Source organism: Sparus aurata, chromosome 8 (assembly GCF_900880675.1).
Source record: "Sparus aurata chromosome 8, fSpaAur1.1, whole genome shotgun sequence".
NCBI lineage: Eukaryota > Metazoa > Chordata > Actinopteri > Spariformes > Sparidae > Sparus > Sparus aurata.
Window position 1 is genome coordinate 29,883,783 of NC_044194.1, and position 21,731 is coordinate 29,905,513.

The 21,731-nt window shown below is 40.9% G+C and overlaps 2 protein-coding genes across 3 annotated transcripts; one reads left to right on the plus strand and one right to left on the minus strand.

The window, feature by feature from the left end:
* Nucleotides 1–150: 150 nt before the first annotated feature.
* Nucleotides 151–8,999, minus strand: lcat (lecithin-cholesterol acyltransferase). Its single transcript, XM_030426394.1, has 7 exons — nucleotides 8,849–8,999; nucleotides 5,526–5,682; nucleotides 4,915–5,030; nucleotides 4,582–4,677; nucleotides 2,832–3,056; nucleotides 2,502–2,697; nucleotides 151–615 (listed from the first exon to the last, which is right to left on the minus strand). The coding sequence occupies exons 1-7, from the start codon at nucleotides 8,997–8,999 to the stop codon at nucleotides 252–254; spliced, it is 1,305 nt and encodes a 434-aa protein (XP_030282254.1). The 3' UTR covers nucleotides 151–251.
* Nucleotides 9,000–11,694: 2,695 nt separating this feature from the next.
* Nucleotides 11,695–21,415, plus strand: uba2 (ubiquitin-like modifier activating enzyme 2). Of its 2 annotated transcripts, none has more exons than XM_030425880.1 (17): nucleotides 11,695–11,938; nucleotides 13,179–13,262; nucleotides 13,390–13,460; nucleotides 13,602–13,666; nucleotides 13,754–13,854; nucleotides 13,978–14,099; nucleotides 14,320–14,387; nucleotides 15,247–15,368; nucleotides 16,312–16,411; nucleotides 17,424–17,575; nucleotides 17,719–17,812; nucleotides 17,966–18,078; nucleotides 18,416–18,571; nucleotides 18,795–18,891; nucleotides 19,519–19,624; nucleotides 19,770–19,912; nucleotides 20,036–21,415. In XM_030425880.1, exons 1-17 carry the CDS (start codon nucleotides 11,798–11,800, stop codon nucleotides 20,251–20,253), a joined length of 1,953 nt encoding a protein of 650 aa, XP_030281740.1. In that variant the 5' UTR covers nucleotides 11,695–11,797; the 3' UTR covers nucleotides 20,254–21,415. The 2 variants fall into 2 exon arrangements, with proteins under 2 accessions (XP_030281740.1, XP_030281741.1); XM_030425881.1 differs by having other exon boundaries at nucleotides 20,039–21,415.
* The last annotated feature ends 316 nt before the right edge of the window (nucleotides 21,416–21,731 follow it).

Here is a 21,731-nt window from a genome sequence, read left to right on the forward strand (position 1 = left end):
AGTTGAGATAAGGGGGTCATGGTTATGGGCTGGGGGGGTCAGTGTTAGATTACTTGCTGATCGCAGATTGGTTTGGAACTTTTGCATTTACTTGGGCTGTAACAGGGTGCTAATAAACGTTGGAGTTGTGTGGAATGTGTTTTTTTTGGGGGGGGGGGGGGGATGCTTGAAGAAACTATAACATCAACTGAGTAAAAATCCAGCACACCATGTGTTTTTTTTGTTTTTGAAACTCTACATGTGGCTATCTGCTATTTACTTCCAGAGCGGACATCAACCTCTTTGGGTATGTCTGATTTGCCCTCAATGACATCTTGGATCACGCTGAGCACCTTTTCATGAAACACTATATCCAGGTGGGCCAGACCTCGGTACTCTGTAATGTGGACAGGCTTGTCCTGCTGCCCAGTCCAACGTTTGCATAGACCCATGCTATTGCTGTCCACCGTGTCATCTCCATCGGCATAAACAAAGTCCACTGGATCCACGTTTGGAAACTCGTCATCATAAATGTATGTTACTGGAGTTGGAATCCCCACTCCATACATACACCACACCTCTACACCAGGCGGCTGGAGATCACCGGTGAGGTTCTTGCTGTCCTCCCACATGTGCCTAGAGTCAACAAGAGGATAAACTGGGTTGTAAAATGGAGAGGTACAATTACCAAAACATTCAAGTAGAGTCATCAATATTTTAAAAGTAATAATGGATCAAAGATGTCATCCATCATGAACCTTGTAATTAATCATTCAAAACACAGTTGTGGTTTGCCAGCCTGCAACTTTACAGTTTTGGTTCACTCTGGTTTGCTCTCCTTGTGTAGTGTTTTGAGTAAATAAATATATATATTATTTTAAAAAACAAACAAACAAACAAAAAGAGTAAAATCTAAAATCTAAAATCTAAAAAATTTTTTGTATCAAGCTGGTGAACCGAGTGGAGCATTTGACAGCTAAATAGCCGGATATATTTCCCACAGTCATGTGGAGCTAAAGTGAGGAGTAAATATTTGACTTGTTTTTTGATGGGAGTCTGAAATCACAACTCCAAAATACATTTTGTGTAAAATACAAAACAAATAAAGTGTAAATACAAAAATATCTGCCATTGTCTCACATGTTCTATATATCAACTTACATGGAAATAACAAGATGTTAAAGCTGCTGTCAGTGGTACATTTTCATTAAAATCACCATAGATCTGTATTCTTAGAGTAATCACTGTTATAGAGTATTCAGTCAGTAGCCCACGTCTCTGTTCCCCCCGCTGGTCATGATAGAGGTCAGAAGACATTTTTTGGTTATCCCTGTCCGCTTTATCAAATCAAGAAAGAGCACTTCATAAAGAGGCGGTACTGTCTGCTCGTGAATATGCAGAGAGCAGGATCTTCCTGTGAATTCATGTGGGGACGTATAAAGGAGAGAGAGGATTTCTAACAGCAAAACAGACATGGAGTTCGCTACAAAAAACAAGGCTTTCAGCAGCTTTAAGGTTGTGTTAACAGCGTGTTTCTGCTGCCCCCAAGTGGCCAAAATATTATATATAATACATTTAATGTCACTACTGTTTAAGTGGGATTTGAACTTTTTTTGACTCAGTGTGAAAATCAGTGTTAGTGACACATATTGTTTTTCTACAGACAAAAATTTTGGACATAAGAATGGCCTAGCCCTAATCCTATTTCATGACGCTCTGAATGCATGAAATAATGCACATTAAATAATAATGTAGAAGATTTTCATGTGCATAAATATCTATTAAATCACTGTCTATCACCGAATTAGGTAACACAATGACGATTGCGCCTATGGCCAACTGATGAAAGCCCTGTAATACCAAAGATGAACACTGGGTGTCGGTGGCGACTTATCAAGAGAATACCACAAGTGGTGCACAGTTAGCGAGGTGTTCACCCAACACTTCTGTTTGTCCTGGTCTCTGCTAGCTTTGGGATTAAACGATTAACGTTGCTGTTCACGGTCATGGCCGAACAAAAAAAGAAAGATAACAGACGATGAAACTTTTAAAAAAGCATTAGAACAAGTTGAACATTCTGGTTCAGAATGTTCGGAAAAAGACATCACTGTACTTTATACCATGGTCTGGGGGAATACTCGATTCTGATTGGCTGCAGGGTGTTCATTAACCCCTGATATATGGACACCTATATGGATATATGGACACTTCGCAGAGGCAACCGTCCTCCGCTGCGCGTCGGACGGTTCTTAGGCCTCCACGTCGTCCATTAACTTCTGTTGATGGACACCTCGTCGGGCATTTTCCCTTACGTAATGCAGCCTTTAAAACCAGGAAAAGACTACATGTATGTCCTAAGACAATATATAGATTCTAACACAATAGCGAATATATTGTATATATTGCCCAGCCCTACTACTGCCACTACATAGCCACTGTCTGACCCAGTAAGATTGATTCATGAACACAGAAAATGATACACCTAAAACTGAGGGAATAATACAATCAAAACTGTTTATTACCATCCATCCTCAAAACTGATGTCTTTGAAGAGGCGCCGGTAGTCCTGGTTGGTGTAGTTAAAGGATGGTGTGGAGATAAACACGTGGTCCTTAGACCAGGCTGCCTCAGAGGGCAGCATCCAGGGATTGGTTGTGGTCATCCTCTGCTCCTCGCGGATCTTGATGTTGGAAATCATGGGGATGCCGTCATTTTCACCTGCAATGAATAGCAAGTCAAAAATATGGTGTTGAGTATTACAGTATGAAATACTTTTTTGCTGTATTAAGGGTGTCAGGTGCAGATCCATTTTCTTCTTGCACTGCATTCTATTACAAGTACTTTGCCATTACCTGACGACAGGACTCGAAGTGTTTTAACAGCACCCCCCCATGGTGCACCCAGGGAAATGAAGCCTCTGATGTACTTGTCCTTCCAGGCCTGAGGCTGGTGGTTGAGGAAGTAGAGGACGTAGTGGCAGCCCATGCTGTGTCCCAGCAGGTAAACAGGATTCTGGTACTGGTTGTACATCTCCTCAACAAGGTCCTTCAGCTTGATAAAATATTCTGCATTCTCAGCTGTGGGAGGGGGGATGACATGAGGGCTTCAGGCTGATGGCAAGAACTTTGAGATAACTGTATGTCGAAGTGTGTGTATTGATACCAGTGAAAACAGTGTTTTTCTTTAAAGCTTTATTAATTCATTTTGGCCACATGCGATAGAAGGAACTCCACAACAAATGGACAAATCATTAATGTATTATTTAGACCTGGATATGCATCATACTAAGTCACTCTCACTATTTCAACAAAATATTCCCTTGGGCACCAAAAAGCTTTTTCTCCATAGAGCACTATCATAAAAGAGACGTCTGAGAAAGTATTGACAGGACACCAACTGCAATCAAGGTCAATTACGTCTCTTTCCATCATGAATTTTTAATCCATTGAGGTTTTAAATTATATTACTTCCCTTGAGCTAAGAAAAGCCATTCAAAAGTATGTGACATCATCACAACGTAAAGTCTATGGGCTGAGCGAATGTGTGGGTTGGGCTGGTGGGAGAAACTGCGCATATTTAGTGGGCTGCAATTCGGCTATTATTCTAAGGTAAAATAGTTACATAATGTTGCTTTAAGTTACAGGTGCAATATGTAAGAATTGGCATCTTGTTGAATTCATACTCAAAAGAAATAGGGGGAAATATATCTCCAGAATGACAGCTAACTGCTAGTAACTGTAGCTTCCATTAGCTAGTTAGCTCAGTGAGCCATGCAGCTAGCGGTCCAGACTGGGGCGTCAGAGCAACTAGGGAGTGTTGGTGTTTACACTCCCAGCACAAAAACTTTGGAACAAGATGGGCTGGATCTGGCTGAATGGCATGCTAACTTTAATCATTTGAGTGAATTTTAATGTTTTTTTAAACTAAGTCTCATCTATTGCACCTTTAAGGGGCAGTTTTAATGTTGGGGTAGTTTAATAAAGGGTCACTGTAGCTGATAATAATTATAATAACAATTGAGTAATGCCATACACAATTATTCCATAAATCACAGGATATTTCCTGAGATGGTCATTGTACTGTGCACATCTCATACAGCTGCAAGCCTACCTAACATATTACCTCTTTATAAGGTTGTTTCACATTCAACACTGTAACATTTTGAATTAATTATCATTTGTTTCTGGCCTTTTTAGAACCTGAGTGTCTAACATGCACTTTCCTCTCAGCTCATTGTTTTGGTTTTGCAGGCCACAACTTCCCTGTTTTGGTTCTGTCTCACTGCTGTCGTCAGGGATCAGCCTCACTTACAGTCACGACAGTGGAACCCACTGTTCACAACTGTTCTAACGCCAAAAGCCAGCAGGGAACGACAGCCCAAACACTACACAACAAACTACACAGGACCTCATATGTAATAAGTTCAAGCTAAGGGGCTACACTTTTATTTTTCCTTTTTTTTCATACTCCCAAGCACACACACATGGAAAACGCCAAACCTTTACATATTCTACATTTATTAGACAAAGCTATGTTATTGCTACTCATTTAGTACAATGTGAGTGAGTATGTGAGGTTGCAGTTTGTAGTTTTGCTACTCACTAGGCGTTAATCTCCAGTCGTACGGTGCTCCTCTGACTGTCTCATTTCGGACGTAGCCCATATTTACCAAATGTTGCACCATAGTGTGAAAATAACCTGTAAAAACAAGCAGACTAAATCAATACCAGACCAGAGTCTAAAGCAACATCACCTGGTTTTAAGAAGCTGAGCTGCAGAGAGCATTAACTGAAGATATCCACTGAAGGAATAATGCACAGACCTGTATATCACTGTTTACAGGAAAACTATTGACATTTCTGTATTATTAGAAAAATAAATGGATAGAAAGATTACAGAATCCACAGATCGTCAGAAGTACAGTATTCATCTCACCGGCCAGTTTGTTTTTGTCAAGAAACTCAATGGGATATGTCTGTCCAAATCCTGGCACCCGCACCTGCACACCTGGTGAGTTGGATGACCGCCGAGTCGTCCTGTTGTAAACAAGTCTGGGGCACACACATACACATTCATGTCAGTTAACCCTAACCTTGGGCAAAAAAAAAAACTGTGGTTCACCCCAGTATAATTGTTCTGTCTGGATAGATCAGACTGGAAGATTTAAAGGAGTCCTGTTATGCGTTTTCCTTTCTTTGCCTTTTTCATCCTGTTATATAGGTTCTTTTGCATGTTAAAGGTCTTGGACGAGAAAAAGGTCAAAGTCCGTACAAATAAGAACTGGCGTAGAAAACACTGAAATGCCTCTTCAGTAGCCCCGCCTTTGTTTCCGTGACTTCTTGACATCACACTTTGCTACCATGTCACACAACTTCATGATTTGTGCCTAGCAGCTAGTCTGACATGTCAGAATTGATTTAGCCCAGATGCCCTGTTGACATGAGCATTGCTAGCATAAAATAAATAAAATAAAACTGTCAAGCATCTTGGAGGTCAAAAGTAATGCAGAAAGAGTAAAGAAGACATTAAAAGTCAGGCTATGTTACCTCATGTTATCAATCCAGCAGTCTATACCTATAGGCATGAACATGTTGAGGTCGATCCACAGGGGGAACCAATTCTCAGTTTTCTTGTAGCACATCCAGTGGACCAAAGTTGGCTTGTCTAGTTTAGCTTCCAGACGGTTTCCCAAGTTCCCTGGGACTGAACATATGAACACACACATATTAGCGAATCACACTGCAAGGAAAGCACTAAAATACTGTGGGTCGGTTTCCCCCATCTATTGGATCAAGATGAATCTGAGGGGTCAGAAGAAAGTTAATGACATAAGAGGACGTAAAAGACTTTTTTAAATAATTCAATTTCACTTTTGGACATTTCTCTAATATTTGCTTTGTTTGTAAAAATATTGGACAGGTTTTTTTACTCTACAGGCCTCTATCAACTGTTGAGATTGATCTTTATTGAACGTTTACAAGCTGTGACAAGGGACTGCATGTTGACTTTGCCTCAAATGATTGGGAAACACTGCTATATGCATGTCATCTGATGAATGTTTGACTTTCATTCATTGGATGACATCAGGACAACTGATGAATGCAAGTCAAATTGTCACCATCGCAACTGTCTTTTGGTCTTCACCAAATATACAAAACCACTCTTTAACTGCTTTGGCAATCTTGTTGCCTGCAGATCCAGCACCCGGTTGCTTCATCAGATCTTGTCAAGTATTACGTATAACGAATAATATAGAAATTACATTTTGTACGATCTTAAATGTACCTTGTATTGTAAAAGAGTGAAGCTGTTACAGATTGCTGGGAAGAATTGGAGTTGAAACTCAACTTTGGGTCCCTAAAATGTTTGGGACAGCTCTATAGGTTGGAAAAAGGGCATGTACAATCTTATCTGGCCCTTGTAAATCTCCTGACTCAGAAATATACGGCCAATCCTCAAAAAGTTAGTCAAGCTATCCATCAAATAGTGCCGGACGTGTGTGCAAAAGTGTATTTTTTTTTAGAAGCCACAACACTGTTTTTCATATCTTGCAGGATGAGTGACAAGTGTGCTGTAAACGTTTCTGACTTAACAGCAGGTTTCAGAATTTTTTTGTCTGGTATTTGCAGGTGATAATCTCTATATCCTCTTAAACTTGGCCTTGAACAAAATGTACTGTGTGTTGTCTTTGTCATCATGTCATTTTGTCATAATAACCATTATAGACAAGGAACCTATATACTTCAATGGGTATCGTCCACGTGGAGCTCCTCTGAAGCAGACTGTGTGTATCCAGATCTGGACATGACCTTTTGACTGCAAACAATGGGTCACAAGTGGTGGGAACAGTAAGTGCAATGCACTGTAATCTTCTACAAACTGATTCCAAATAAGGGCAGTGAACACAAAACCTATGCTCTTTGGCTAATATCATACTTTGAATACAGATGTCAGTGTCAAACAAAGTTGAATGATGACTGCAAAGGAGGAGCTACAAATGTAGACAGCAAGTTTGCCCAAAAACCTTTAAGAACACTTTTATACCGTTTGTTTTAAGAAGATGAAGAAGGGTGTGCGGATGTCTTGATACTGTCTTTCCATGCACTGTAACTGTAACACTGTAAATGGGTGATGGTCTTATATTACTGTTCTCAGAAACATGGAATTACTCACTTTGATACAATAACTTCAGAAATATCCAAACCCGATAATCAAACATCAAGGACTTGATTTCTAAATTTTTGTTAAGACATAAATAGAACAAGGCTTGTGTACTGTCTGTTCAGCACGACACAATCTAAGTTCATTTACTTCTGACTACAGTCAACAGAGTGGGAGGAGGTAGGCCTCTGTGGGCATTGTGGCAGTGTGAGTCAAATCGCTAACAAAGACAAGAGAGTGAGAAGGTGCAGGTCATACAGGTGTATCCATACGGCAGAAAATGAATATTGAAACAGTTTGAAATATTCAGAATCCATATGTATCAATACTTTGTTATTTTCCATAATCTGAGCACATTTGGCAGAACGACAATTTGTGATAGAAGTCAGTCAATTCAGGGACTACAGAAGCCCTGAGAGGCAAGTGAAAAAAAAAACAACTTAAAGCTGCTGTAAGCTTTATTTTCTTATCAAAGTTAGTGTCACCTGGCTCTATATTCCAACAGTAATCACTGATATAGAGTGTTTGATCAGCAACCCACGTCTCTCCTCCCCATGCTTATGCAGTAAAAGAGAAAATACATTCTGCCCACTTTATCCAGTCAAGACAGAGAACTCCAAAAAGAGGTGGTCCTGTCTACTCGTGAACACGCAGAGAGCAGGATCCTCGTGTTTGCTGCCATGTCTAGTGATTTACTGCTGTGCATTCATGTGGTGATGTGGAGAGGAGAAGGGCATTGATAACTGCAAAACAACAATGACAACACGATGACACCGCTTTCAGCAGGTTGAAGGAACTTTGAAAGATTATTCTGGCCAAACCTTTTTTTTCCCTTAAGTCATAAACACAAAAAACTAACAATTCAAAATCATACTTAGTATATGGATCACCAGAATGTATTTTCAACAGAATGTGAATAACGGCATGACATTAAAATGTGTCTGTATTGTGTTGCAGAGATATCTACTGAATTGAGCATACCAACACGCAAGTCCTGTCCTGTTCCAGTCCAAAGCAGTTAGTGGGGACGCTAGTGATATGCAACCCCCTGTATTTTTTTGTGCATCTAATTAACAAGTGGCCAATTCTTACATATTGCACCTTTAATAAAACCCCAAAGGTAAATGCAAATATCAGTGGGACATTGTAAGTTTGTCAGATTTCAGTAACTTTTTGGGCTACTCTAAGTGATTTCATGACAGGAAATCTGGAATTTTTTATGAAAAATGAAGGATCAATCATGAGGTCGAGGAGGGAAAAATTGGCAAATGGCCAAAATCATGGTTCATTCAAGAGAAAGTAAAACCCCTACAGCCAAATTGTGGAGGGCTGGTGCGGAGCATGACCACCAAATCACGTTTTGGCCTTTCAGCCTAAAACGCCTTAGTATGACCTAGATAAGCAGGAAACAAACAGTAAAAAACAGGGTCAAATGTACAAAGTACAGTGTACAACCTCACTGATAGCCTCAGCATCAATACACCGACAGTTAGTGAGTCAGATAGATAGATAGATAGATAGATAGATAGAAAGTAAAGAGTATGAAATTGTGTTGTCCTTTATGGACAAAGACAGTTTGTTATTTAGTTTATTTCGGCATTTTTAAAAACAAAAACAGTCAATGTAGATATTTCTTTTCTCATTCAAGTGTCTTCTGTAAAACTACACAGTGCTCTTTGTATGGTGGGTTTCAGCAGATAACACTTACCTATAATGAGAGGCGGAGTGCTGTTGCTCGATGCTCTGGGTTTGGCGTTTGGCGGGAACACAACATTTATTATCCAGAAACCCGAGGAGTGATGAAGCCCCAGCAGAAAAACGACCAGCAGCACCGAGCAGAGGTGTCCCGCGGACCCCATGTTTCTTCCAGGTCGGTGTGGTGCCGGACTGTGCGCTGCGTCGGTGTGTGTGCCGCTGGAGGCGCAGGGAGGGAGAGGGAGAGGGGGAGGCGGGCCGGCCACAGACCTTGAGGTCAGACCAGTGGGGACATGACAGTGTTACCTGACCTCCCGTAAAAACTTCACTAACGGCCGACACAGTGGCGGGAGCAGGTGCTGAGCGTGTCCGTCCTGTCTTAATGTCTGACACACCTACTTACAGTCACCAATAACCACACTGCCCCCGGTCTACGCGCACGCTCACGCGGACACAGGGATGCAGCACTTGAGCAAACACAACGTGTAGGTTTCAGGTGACCCATTGCCCCATTGATTCCTCCACATCACAGTGTAGGCTTTTTGTTTACACAGCAGAGGGCAAATGGTTGACAAAGAGCACTGACATGGACATGGCTGTCTGTAACCTAAAAAACAACAAATGCAAGTTAAATAGGCTGAGAAGTCATGTGTTTGAATTAGCGACGGAGGCATACCGTAGCGTCCCTGTCTAGTCCGTGGAAGCCGATGTTAAACTCACACTGTGCAGCTGCACTCTGACTGCACGCGGCCAGCTGTGAGTCACCGGACTGAGAGAACTTTCAAGGACAGCTGGTGAGGCATTCAGGTTCCGCGTGAATTCCGCACTTCTGAGTGCTTTAGCGTGGAAATGATCCTCGTTGCAGTTGTGTATCTCATTATCACGCTACAGCATGGAACAACGCATTTTTTTCCTTTGGATCGTTTGCTTCACAAACCAACCTACACACTTTATATTTTCCAAGAATAAAAAAAGAATAATATTTCTATCTATGATCTGATTTAAACAATGAATTCATGCTCTGTTGCCCTCAAATGCATCATTTAAAGTGCCAACGTACTACTTGTGGAGAGAGAATGGACTTTGTTGTCGACTATTGGTGTCTTTTTGTAATTTAAGCCCCAGAGTTTAAGACAGTACCGGGAGGCGGCATGCAGTAACGTCATCATATCTTGATGTCACCATGGATACAGAGAAGCAGCGACGCTCCGGGCTTCATTAACGCAGCAGGCTCTCTATCCTAATCTGTTATTGAAACAACACAAAACTGTTTTTTTCTTCACGAGGCCAGAGACAGAAAACACACCCCAAGCAGAAAGACTCACAAGAAGATTTATTAGCAGCCACTTTAGCTGAGCGTGTCAGCAGATGTAACAACCGGCTGACTGTAATACACTCTGGTCACCTTTTGTGCTTGTGTGCACAGGCCCACTTATGACAGCAAACATGAGAGGTTACCACAGAGCATAGGATATGTTTGGCCTGTATAAGGTGTGCACGTGGTCAATGCCTCAAACATCTTTCTCCCTAGATTTTTCCATCATTAACATCATAATGTAATGATTCTTCCTATTAACACCTGGAAATGGGCTTAATGGACACAGATTCCTGCATAATAAAAGATTATACGTTGTAGATACAGTAGTATGAATAAAAAGCCTATTAGGAGTCATGCCGATATAGGCAGACAAAAACAGATATTCTTTGATTAATCTACTTATTGACTAATTGACCTTAGCATGAGATCATCTTTGTTGTAATCCAAAGTGCAACTTTCTTTTGTTATTACACAACCCCATGTATTGATTCTCATTGGCCCCTGAAGTCCTTGTTCCAATCATCTGCTGTTCTTGAGAATGTTCCCCTTCCCTTTTCCTGTTGTGTTTACAGTACTCATGGATGATAAAGGGGTCCGTCCCTTCAAAACAAGAGGGTCCTGGGCGCTCTGGGTTTTTTTTGCCTTTAAGTCATACTGGTTTGCCGTGTCAGACTTTTCATATGTGTCTTTTTCGCTGATACTTAAGTGCTGTAGGGTTTATGTTATTAGTACAATCAAAAATGTTACCATAATCATTGTTTCCAGTTGATCTGATGGATTAGTGAGGCTCAGGTCGAAGGTGGACAGAACTGTGCTGGTAAAACACACTTTTCACAGCAAACATTTTGTCTATCATAGCAGGAGAAGCACTGGTGAAATGAATAATACTTATAATTGCCACATTCGGTTTAGGTCAGCCAGTTCCAGTGCTCAGGTATTGTGAATGGTCTGCCGTTAAAAGGTCTATCAAGTGAGGGCAGAACTGTCCAATTTCATACAAATTCCAAGCAGATGTTACGTTCACAGTTGAAAAGTAACTTATTGATGGTTCCTTTAAAATGACTAACCAACAATTAATCGCAGCATCGCTCTGGTCTCTACAGAGTGGACCAGTCTTGTTAAGTGAAAGCACCTGGCAGGATGTCTGCAGGGCATTTAAAATGTTTTTTCTTCAACTAGAGGCTAAATAAACCTATTTATAAAAGGAAGGAATATTGTGGTAAGATGTTGCAAATGGCACTGTATCTTCATTTCATACATATCTTAATCTATGTGTCTGTGAGAGATAGAGTAATAACTCAAAAGTTTAATTTTCCCCATTAGCCTTCATTATAAATATTGCCGCAGCTCTGGTGCTGCCTTATAGTCCTCTATTAGCTAGATGTTGAGAATAAACAATCAAATGATACACTAAAATGTCCCAATATCCCCAACTAATTCTGAGTCGTGTATGTACAAACGCAAAGTGACTCTGAATCGTCAACCATCCACAAGAGGGCGCTAGAGTGGCCAAGAAGCGCTTCACAATGCCACAGAAGAAATTGAGTGACCCGGAAGTAGGCGGGACCTCGGTTCTGTAGAAGAAGAAGCTAGCTGTTAGCCTCCCGGTACAGCAGGCTCTGGTTCTGTCTCTAGCCGATCAACATGGTCCAACTGGTGGGTCCCCTCCGAAAAGAGCTGGCTGACTCCCTTTCCACCTGCAAGGTGCTGGTGGTGGGAGCGGGAGGGATCGGCTGCGAGCTGCTGAAGAACCTCGTCCTCACCGGCTTCAAGAACATCGAAGTGGTCCGTCACGCTTGTGTTTGTTTGTGTGTGTGTCTGTTAGCTAGCTAGCTAGCTGGCTTAGATGCTAACGTTAGGTCTTTGTGCTGCCCAGACTGAGCCTGGAGGTGTGCGGGCTCGGGCTAATTCCCGAGACGTGGCATGCAAAGAAATAAAACAAGAGTGTCCGTTGCGGGTTGTTGTTATCCCCTCTGTTAGTAGGTAAGGGCACACGCCCGAGTGCGAAGTTAGTTTGTAAAAATATGTACACTGCTTTAGCAGTGTAGCTGGAGCATTTGGCGCCATTAACACGGCTAAGTAAGCCCGACAACTTCTTTGTAATGTAATGGCTAGCTAGCCAGTAGTCCGGCTAAATATCAGAACAAACACCATTTTCTTAAGTTGTATGGAGTTGTGGATGTTCTGCTTTCGAGGGTTAACGTAGCCGAGCCGTCAGCTGCTTGGAGGCGAATTCTGTCACTGATCGCAGAAAGACTTTCGGGGACTTCTAGATGTCCTTGAAGAATGCTGAAAAATTAAATGAGAGATTAAAATTGAGTATAGCTTATTTTCCACAAAAATAAGGTGTAAATTGTTATGGATTGTGTAATTGAGATATCCATTGCAAGAGAGCTGAGAGGAAGAACCCTTCAGAGTCAAACAACCAGCAGATTTAAAACACATTTAAAGCCATGCACATAACTATGAGACAACAAATGAAGATAATTAAAAAAAATCACGGTAATTGTAAAAAATATCTGATAGTAAGGTGACAAACCCTTAAAGGGGAATGAAAGACTGCAGCTACTGATGGTATGTAGTTCACCCACTCCCTTTAAAATGTGCACAATAGCTAAATAGTTTTGCCAAAATAGCAGAGAACTATATGATCAGTGTTTAAAGAAATTACTGTGCAGATCACAGTAAAACAATGACATGTTGACTGACTTGGTAAATAAAAAAATAAAAAATAATAATAAATATATATATATATATATATTATATATATATATATATATATATATATATATATATATATATATATATATATATATATATATATATATATATATATATATATATATATTAGACCTGTTTTAAAAATGATGGATTGTAGCCTATTAATCATCGTGTTATCAGAATAAAATGGGTCTTTTAAAAGCACCTATAGTGATTGTGTGACAGGGTGACTTGTGGTTCTGTCATTTATATCACATTACATTTCTACGCTACTTACATTACAACTGTTTGTTTATATCGGCAGATTGACTTGGACACCATTGATGTCAGCAACCTGAACCGTCAGTTCCTCTTCCAGAAGAAGCATGTTGGCAAGTCCAAAGCACAGGTATGTAAACATCAGGCGATGGACCTCCATCATTAGAACGTTTAGGATTTTTCATCTTGTTTGACCCCGTGCTTTTGTTTTGTTTTTTTCAACACCCGGATATATTTTTCTCCTTGTTGTTTTGCAGGTGGCCAAGGAGAGCGCGTTGCAGTTTTGTCCCACTGCAAATATCACTGCCTACCATGACAGCATCATGAAGTGAGATTCTTTCTATTACTTGTTGGTTTTATTAATTAAAGAAGTCAATGAGTTGTATCACACTGAAACACAGACTTATCAGTACAGTTAGGTAAGTAGAACATGATGGAACTGATTGACTTTTTATTGTCTCCCTAACAGCCCTGACTACAATGTGGAGTTCTTCAGACAGTTTGTGCTGGTGATGAATGCTCTGGACAACAGAGGTATTCTCACGCTACCTCAGTACTCAGACACATGCCAACACATTGAAATTAGGAAAAATAAAAAATAAAAACTTTCTTTCCCCATAGCTGCCCGTAACCATGTGAACAGGATGTGTCTGGCAGCAGACATCCCTCTGATAGAGAGTGGCACGGCTGGATACCTGGGACAAGTCACAGTCATCAAGAAGGTAGAACATGAACATCCAACCTTAACCCCTAACCCTGTCCATTAAAAGGCTGAAGGGCAGTGATTAACCCACCTCTCACTGTCTCGCTGTCACCCCTTTTTCTTCTCTGTCCTTGTTCTCCAGGGAATGACTGAATGCTACGAGTGCCAACCAAAGCCCACCCAGAAGACTTTCCCAGGATGCACCATAAGAAACACACCATCTGAGCCTATTCACTGCATCGTCTGGGCCAAGTATCTCTTCAAGTAAGGCTCATTCTAATTATAACCAAGTACCAATATCACTAGTCAAAACTCTCAGCAGACTAAGAGCACATGTTGTGATAAAAAATTGGTAGTAATATAGAATATATATGATTATGTTGCAAAGGGGCTAAAATCCAAGCGTGCCATTGCAGAATCAACAGAGGCTAATATTCTGTGTTTTAATGGTCATCTTGTATTGTTTGTTTTTTTGCCTCTATAGTCAACTATTTGGAGAGGAGGATGCAGATCAAGAAGTGTCACCTGACACAGCAGACCCAGAGGCTGCATGTGAGTGAGAACATGACACTGCATTGCTTCAGCTTTTATGTCTAATAATGTGTGACAGTTTTTTAAGGTCCAGTGTACAGGAGGTAGTGACATCTAGCGCTGTCTGTTCCTTATGGAGGCTGCTAAGATGTGAAAGGCCCTCTCTACAGTTTTAACATTCCTCAACAACCTTTTTTTATAGATAGATAGATAGATAGATAGATAGATAGATAGAATTACTTTAATGATCCCAGACTGGGAAATTATTTAATAAAATTTGTATTTATGATTAAAACATAAACGTGATAGCTTTTGGTTGGCAAAAAGGGATACACACTTTATAATTCGTCAAAAAGAAAAAAACAGTGCAGGAGAGGGAGACGGAGATGCTTTATCAAATAGTGCTCATCACGTGTTGCTGCTTGAACTTTTGTAGCACTCATGGTTTTTGTTTAAATGTATTTTATTATACAAGTGGCCCAGCAGCTTGTAAATGTGCAAGATTTGTGTCACATACTTTTTTTTTTTTTACTCTGTTTAATCAGAGTGTTGGTTCAAAGATGACATGCATGCATACATACATAAGCAGAGCCTAATTAACTTAATTAAATGGGTTTAAAAAATTGGGGAAGAGGTCCCACTCTCCGAAGTTTGAATGTGCTCACTCTATGGCAGTAAAAACACAATTCTTAGTTTCAGGTGATTACATTATTTAGAATATATTACTGTATTTTCCATTTCTGCCAATACATCCCTCCTAAATCTAACACACTGAACGTCAACGGCTAGTTTGTTTTGTGTACACAACAGAATGGTTGGTGAGATGACAGAAATACACAACCACCCAAAACTGAGAAATGTGTGTGCGTTCTGTAAACAGGGAACCCTGAAGATGCGACAGCTCGCGCAACAGCCTCAGAAAAGGATGGAGACGTCAAGCGAGTCTCCACCAAGGAATGGGCCCGCTCCACAGGATACGACCCCGTCAAACTCTTCAACAAGGTACCAGTCAGATGAGTCCAACTTAAAGGGCTGTTTCAGAAATTCAGACTTTGTAACGTACTCCAAGTGTGATGGATACAATACAGAGTTCTGTTTCCAGAACAAATGTGCACAGACCTACTTGTCTGGGCCTCACCTGTCGTGTTGTTGAGCCATAAAGGCGTATCAGAGTTCATGTGATGCTCAAGCATGGGATTTAAACTATGCTGATGTTAGTTTAGTATAATTTGCATATTCTTAACGAAGTTTAAAGTACATCAAATGCAAAATTTGTACAGTTAAACCTCTACAGCAGTATTATAATTAAGTCCCTCTATTTCAAATGATGACACAGCAGATGCAGTGTTGGAACATGGCTTTATGTTTTCTTCACAATGCATAACTTGAGGAACACACCTGGCTGTGTACTTGAACTCGAAAAAGTTTGGGCTGTTTACAGGAAGAAAATTTCAGTTTCACACTGAAATGGGAGCACTGCATTTTGTGATGTTTGCTGTGCTGTGTACAGGCCTGACCAGCTGAACATGGAAAACAGTGTTTCATGCCCTCAGTCCTCTGTCAAATACTTTTGTGTTGTTTTAGATCATTTTTTCTTGTTGGACTTGTTAAACTTGTTGTAGTTTAGGGCTGTTTTTATTCTAGTTGGCTGGATACATGAAGCACCAAATACAACATGAATTCCATCTTATATGAATTAAAGACACAAAAACATAAATAATATGACTCATTTAGGAATGACTGCAGTAACTCTAATCCACGTTACTCACATACAGATGGAAGTTAAACTTCAGTCTACTGTTAAAATGTGCTTAACACATTGTCCTTTTTTTTTAAATCAAAACAGTAGTTTGAGTTATTTATTCAGCACAATATTAATATTTTATGATAATGTTACTACAGACAAACAGTAACAAGCTCTGTTCTGATTGGCTCTTCTCCCCAGCTTTTCAAAGACGACATCATGTACCTGTTGACCATGGACAAGCTGTGGAAGAAGAGGAAAGCTCCTACACCTCTGGACTGGCTGCAGCTAGAGAACACTGGTATGTCTGTCTTTAAATATTTATGTCAAAGACAACATTAGCTTTGACTTGAGTGAAGTTTGAGGGCTGGTTGATTGTTGATTGTTGCTTGCTCATTCTACGTTATTTTTAACCACTTTGTTGTTGTTGTTTTTTTTTTACATTTATTGAGTTTCTGAGGGTCACATACAATATAAAACAACCAAGGAATGAAGAAGAATAGAACCATGTTTTTAGCCCACCCACAACTCTCCACACAGACAACTAATGCAAACAAACATATTAAACAAAAAAAAAAAAAACAGAAGGTTTGCACAGTTGAGACATAATCAGGATAATCCGTCGAAATGTGCAATGAGGGGGGAATCGCTAAAAGAAGAAATTCAAAAGAATGTGAATAAAAAGCAGTTTCTATATTATGTCTATGTATTTTGTTGCAGATATATCTACTGAAGTTGGCACGCTAACCAGCTAGCTCTCTCCTGGTCTTAAGCTTTGGTGCCCATGATGTAAACATTAACACCCCCTGGTCCCCAAACTCCTACTCTGAGATTCCTAACTGCACTGCTGAGCTAACTAGTAAAGAGTGGCTGCAGTTAGCGCTTACTCTAGTCATATGCTGTGAGGAAGCACTGTTTGTCACCAAGTTGGCGGAGCTTCATTAGCTTCTGTATACGCAGGTTTAATCAATCAGATATGGGCATTCTCATTATTCCAAATCATTTGTCTGTGGAGCAGTTGAGATGTGATGGGGAGAAATGGCACAAACAGAAGGCCTTGTTGGGCTGTGGACAGCAGACGCTTCCTGTGATTTGTGACTAGCACACTTCCATTATGTCATAAAAGTAAACAACTTTACCTTGCTTTGCTGTGCATTAGAAAAAAACTCCACTACCTCGACTACTATGGGAAAAACCCAACTGTCAAGAATTTCATATTATTTTATGCATGTAGGCAGCCGTTGAGGGCCTGATTGACTATCTTTTGGCTGTCTAAGGTCTTAATGTTCCTCCGTACTTTTTGTGTATCCCAGCATGTCCACAGGACGAAGCTCCAGGTTCCGGTTTAAAGGACCAGCAGGTTCTGAGTGTTTGGGGTCTCTGCCAGATGTTCCAGCACAGCGTGGAGACTCTCCGCTCACAGCTGCAGGAGAAGGGAGAAGGAGCCGAGCTAGTTTGGGACAAGGTAATGCAAACAAAATGAAGTGCCGTAAAAATCTGAGAAGAATGGGGGGGGGGGGGAGATATGCATGTATTAATAATGACCAAAGGCTTGTCTTTAAATGAATGAACATTTAAACATTTTTTCAACCTTCTTGTTGTCGTCAGGATGACCCTCCAGCCATGGACTTTGTTACCTCAGCAGCCAACCTGCGTATGCACATCTTTAGCATGAACATGAAGAGTCGTTTTGATGTAAAATGTAAGTTTGTTGTCTTGATCATGTATAGGTCTGTGTTTTATTTATTTTTGTACATGATCCAGATTAGTTTGTGAAAATTCAATCATTCAGTGGTCAAGCACGTCCACATTCGTATAAGTGGCCTTTGTTAATTTGTTGCCTTGTTTGTTTCAGCCATGGCTGGTAACATCATTCCAGCTATTGCTACGACCAACGCTGTCATCGCTGGACTCATCGTACTGGAGGGGCTGAAGATCCTGTCTGGGGAAATTGAGTCCTGTCGCACGGTTAGTTCAACTACCAACTGTCCATGACGGCCCAAATTAGTCCAGGCAAGAGTCACAACCTGGACATTTGCCCATAATTTTAGCAATCCCTGTTTTTGATTGATTTATAAGGACAATCATGCAGGGTAAAGAATTCCAATATTAAGCAGTAGTTGCTTCCATGTTGTTTGACAAAATTTATATCATTCATATATAAAATGTTTAGCTATATTTCCACTTTCAGTAAAATATGGTAATAAACCAAGCAGCTGAATGTGTTTGATATTGTTGTGTCCCTCATGCCAAGTTGTCTGTTTTCCAACCTTTCACATTTGTCTTTTGGATGCCTCTTCTTCAGATTTTCCTGAACAAGTGTCCCAACCTCAGGAAGAAGCTTTTGGTCCCATGTATCCTGGACCCACCCAGTGCCAACTGCTACGTCTGCGTCAGCAAACCTGAAGTCACAGTCAAACTCAACGTCCACAAAACCATGGTCCTCTCTCTGCAGGACAGGGTAAACTGATCAGCTTGTTTTCTGCACAGACCTGCCACAATGAAAGAGATGTTAATAGTATGCATTCACATTGACAGTGAGTTGCTTGTATTTCATGTACCATGTGATCTGCTTCTGTTGGATTATATATGTTGCAAAGGGCTGGTGTCATGTCAGGTCGAGGTGTTTACGGATGCCCGTTGAGTGGTAGCTGACTTGCTGTTTTTTGCTTTTGTTTTTTCAGATCCTTAAGGAGAGGTTCGGCATGGTGGCTCCAGATGTTCAGATAGAAGATGGAAAAGGGACTATCCTCATTTCCTCAGAGGAAGGAGAAACAGATGGTAAAGAATGTGGAATCATTGTAGTTATTCCTCATTTGAACAGAAGAGGGCACTGTGGTGGTGTTAACCCTCGTTAAAAACACTGCTGGAGAGAGAAGTTAAAAGCACAATTAGGGGCCATCCACATGGAAACGCTTTTGTGTGTAAACACACATATTTTGCATCGTTTTTGCCAATCGTCCAAATGGATCCTGTAAACGCACTTTTTTGAAACCTAGTCTCAGGGTGGAAAAAAGATTGTTCTGGTACGTGTGGACATGGCCTTAGTGAGCCATGCATACTGTTTTGCAAGAGCTGGAAATGAGCAGTTTGGGATTGGACCATGTTAGCCTCATTTGCACTAAAGTGCTTTTGTTATAGTATCCTTTCGAACCTGTATGAAACCCAAGGTACTGTTAGCAAAACACTTCAACTCCTCCAGAATTTGTGAATCAATGGGGAGATGGTACATTTGAGTTGACTGAATACATGTAAGCTAAATTAATAAATACACATTTTTAGCACATTAGCTGTGTATGTTAGGGTTATCATCATAAATGAATAGATGTCCCTCACATATGTAGGACTACAAACGCTTACTTGTTATCAGCTATGCTTGTAACTTCCATCTTATCTGCCCCTCCACAGCCAACAACAACAAATTTCTTTCCGATTTTGGGATCCGTAACGGCAGCCGTCTCCAAGTTGATGACTTCCTCCAAGACTACACGCTCCTCGTTAATGTCCTGCACACGTATGTACCTCTCTGTGTATAAATGTATGAATGAATTACACAGTTGAATGGGCCCTTTTACATTTCTTTGGTTTAAAACAATAAATATTAATTCTGACTTAAGTGAACAAAACTATAAAGAGGCTGTATGTGTGTCCATTGGCAGTGAGGAACTAGAGCGGGATGTGGAGTTTGAGGTTGTAGGTGAGGCCCCAGACAAAGCTCCACCCCCTCAGACGAACCAGGAAGAAGTTAACAGCATCACCAACGGCAACAAGGACTCCGCCCAGCCTTCTACCTCTTCTAAAGGTCAGCAGAAGAGAAGAACATATTGTTCTGTAACACCCCATCTTGATGTGAATCTCTGATCTACACTGATAATTAGCATGTTTTTGAACTAGTATCTGCTTCTCTTTCATCTGTGAACACCAGCAGCACCAGCCGATGATGATGATGACATCATGATCGTAGACTCTGACGAGGAGGAAATGGCTGCTTCTAGCTCTGCGGCAGCAGCGACCAGCGGCACCAAGAGGAAGCACTCAGACGCAGAAACTGGCGAGACCTCCACCAAGCGCCCACGGACGGACCAATCAAGCGCAGCAGCTGCCGACAACGATGATGATGACGACATCATCGCTCTGGACTAACCCATTCTCCCTGGTCTCCTGAAGGACTGAACTCTTTGAATGCTTTTTGACTCGAGACTGACAGTAGGCTTAAATAAAACACCTCTTTTATGAAGAACAATTTACTGCCCTGGTTCATCTTTGGTCAATTCCTCTCCTTTGGTCAACGCTGTGTTTGTGCTTTCATACTCTTCTCTGACATGATGCTGTAAATAGACTCCACATTTTAAAAAGTTTTGAGAAAAACATAAAATTGCTTTTGTTATTTTTATTATTTCTGGTCCCTATAAAATGCTTCACTTGATGGTTTAAAAGAAGTGCTTTTTTTGTATTTTTTATAAACGTACTGTATTTCTCATGCTACACAAACCAGGGTGTTTTGTGCTTTGTGGTCAGGTTACAAAAGATTAAAAACCAAAACATTTTCAAGGGTTGGAATATTGATCTGGGTTGTTGTTGTTGTTGTTAAGGGATGGTAACAGACAGAACCAGGAGTCTACAGCATGTCATACTGTAACCAGGGTGCCTGTCTGTAGGTACTGTCGATGTCTGTGATGGGGTCGGTAAAGCACAGAGGCACTGACGGAGAGTTTGGCCACTTTGTGCCATGGGGTGTCAGTTTGCTACCTCTTTTCTAGAACTACCATGTTTTGGCTGCAAATGTGTAAACATGCCCTCCATAACACCGCCACAGTGAGGCATCCAGCTCTTCAGATATATGGGGGGGGGGGAAAAAGTTTCTAAGAGCCATGGAGCAGCACAGTGGTACTAATGTGGCTCCCTTTGAAACTGCACTGTATCCTCAAGGCTCTGGCTAAGCACAACCGGCTTAGATCCAGGCTAGTAGTTTAATGTACACCCGTTACGGTTGCTTTTTATTAGTTTGACTAGGTTCTGTTTTAGCAGAGGTCACAGTTTGTTTAGACAGAACCAGAGATGTAGTTGTGGTTTGACCAGAACCAGTCATTCTTTTTCGTACTGCGGGGGTTAGTCGGAAGGCAGCGGAGTCCTGCACTGAAACAACCAACAAGCAAGTGGAGCAGCTGAGCTCCAGCTGCCTTCACCAGTCTGACCCGTGTGCCAGTTTCCATGATATCATACTTCATTGTGATCTTGTTATTAAAAGCCTATGAGAGCCCTTTGGACCAATTTTGGTGAAGATAATAAACTCAACCAATGCAGAGCTGTCTTTGTGATATCTTGTTTATTTGTCTGTCCTTCATGTTGGTACAGAGTCCTCTGAAGTACTACTATTTATTCATGTTTTGAATATCTGACACATCCATCCCATTATTAAGACTGTATATGGGAAGTTACCCAAAATATGTTCTCTGGTCCTGTTGTAACAGTTCAGCAGGACATCGAGACATCAATGCACAATACCACAAAGCTCACAACAGCATTTGACTATTTTCTTGGTTTTGTTTTCTGATGGTCCCTGCATAACAATGAGCTGTCTGCAGAGCTGGCTGCAGTACCCCTGAAACGTCCCATGAACC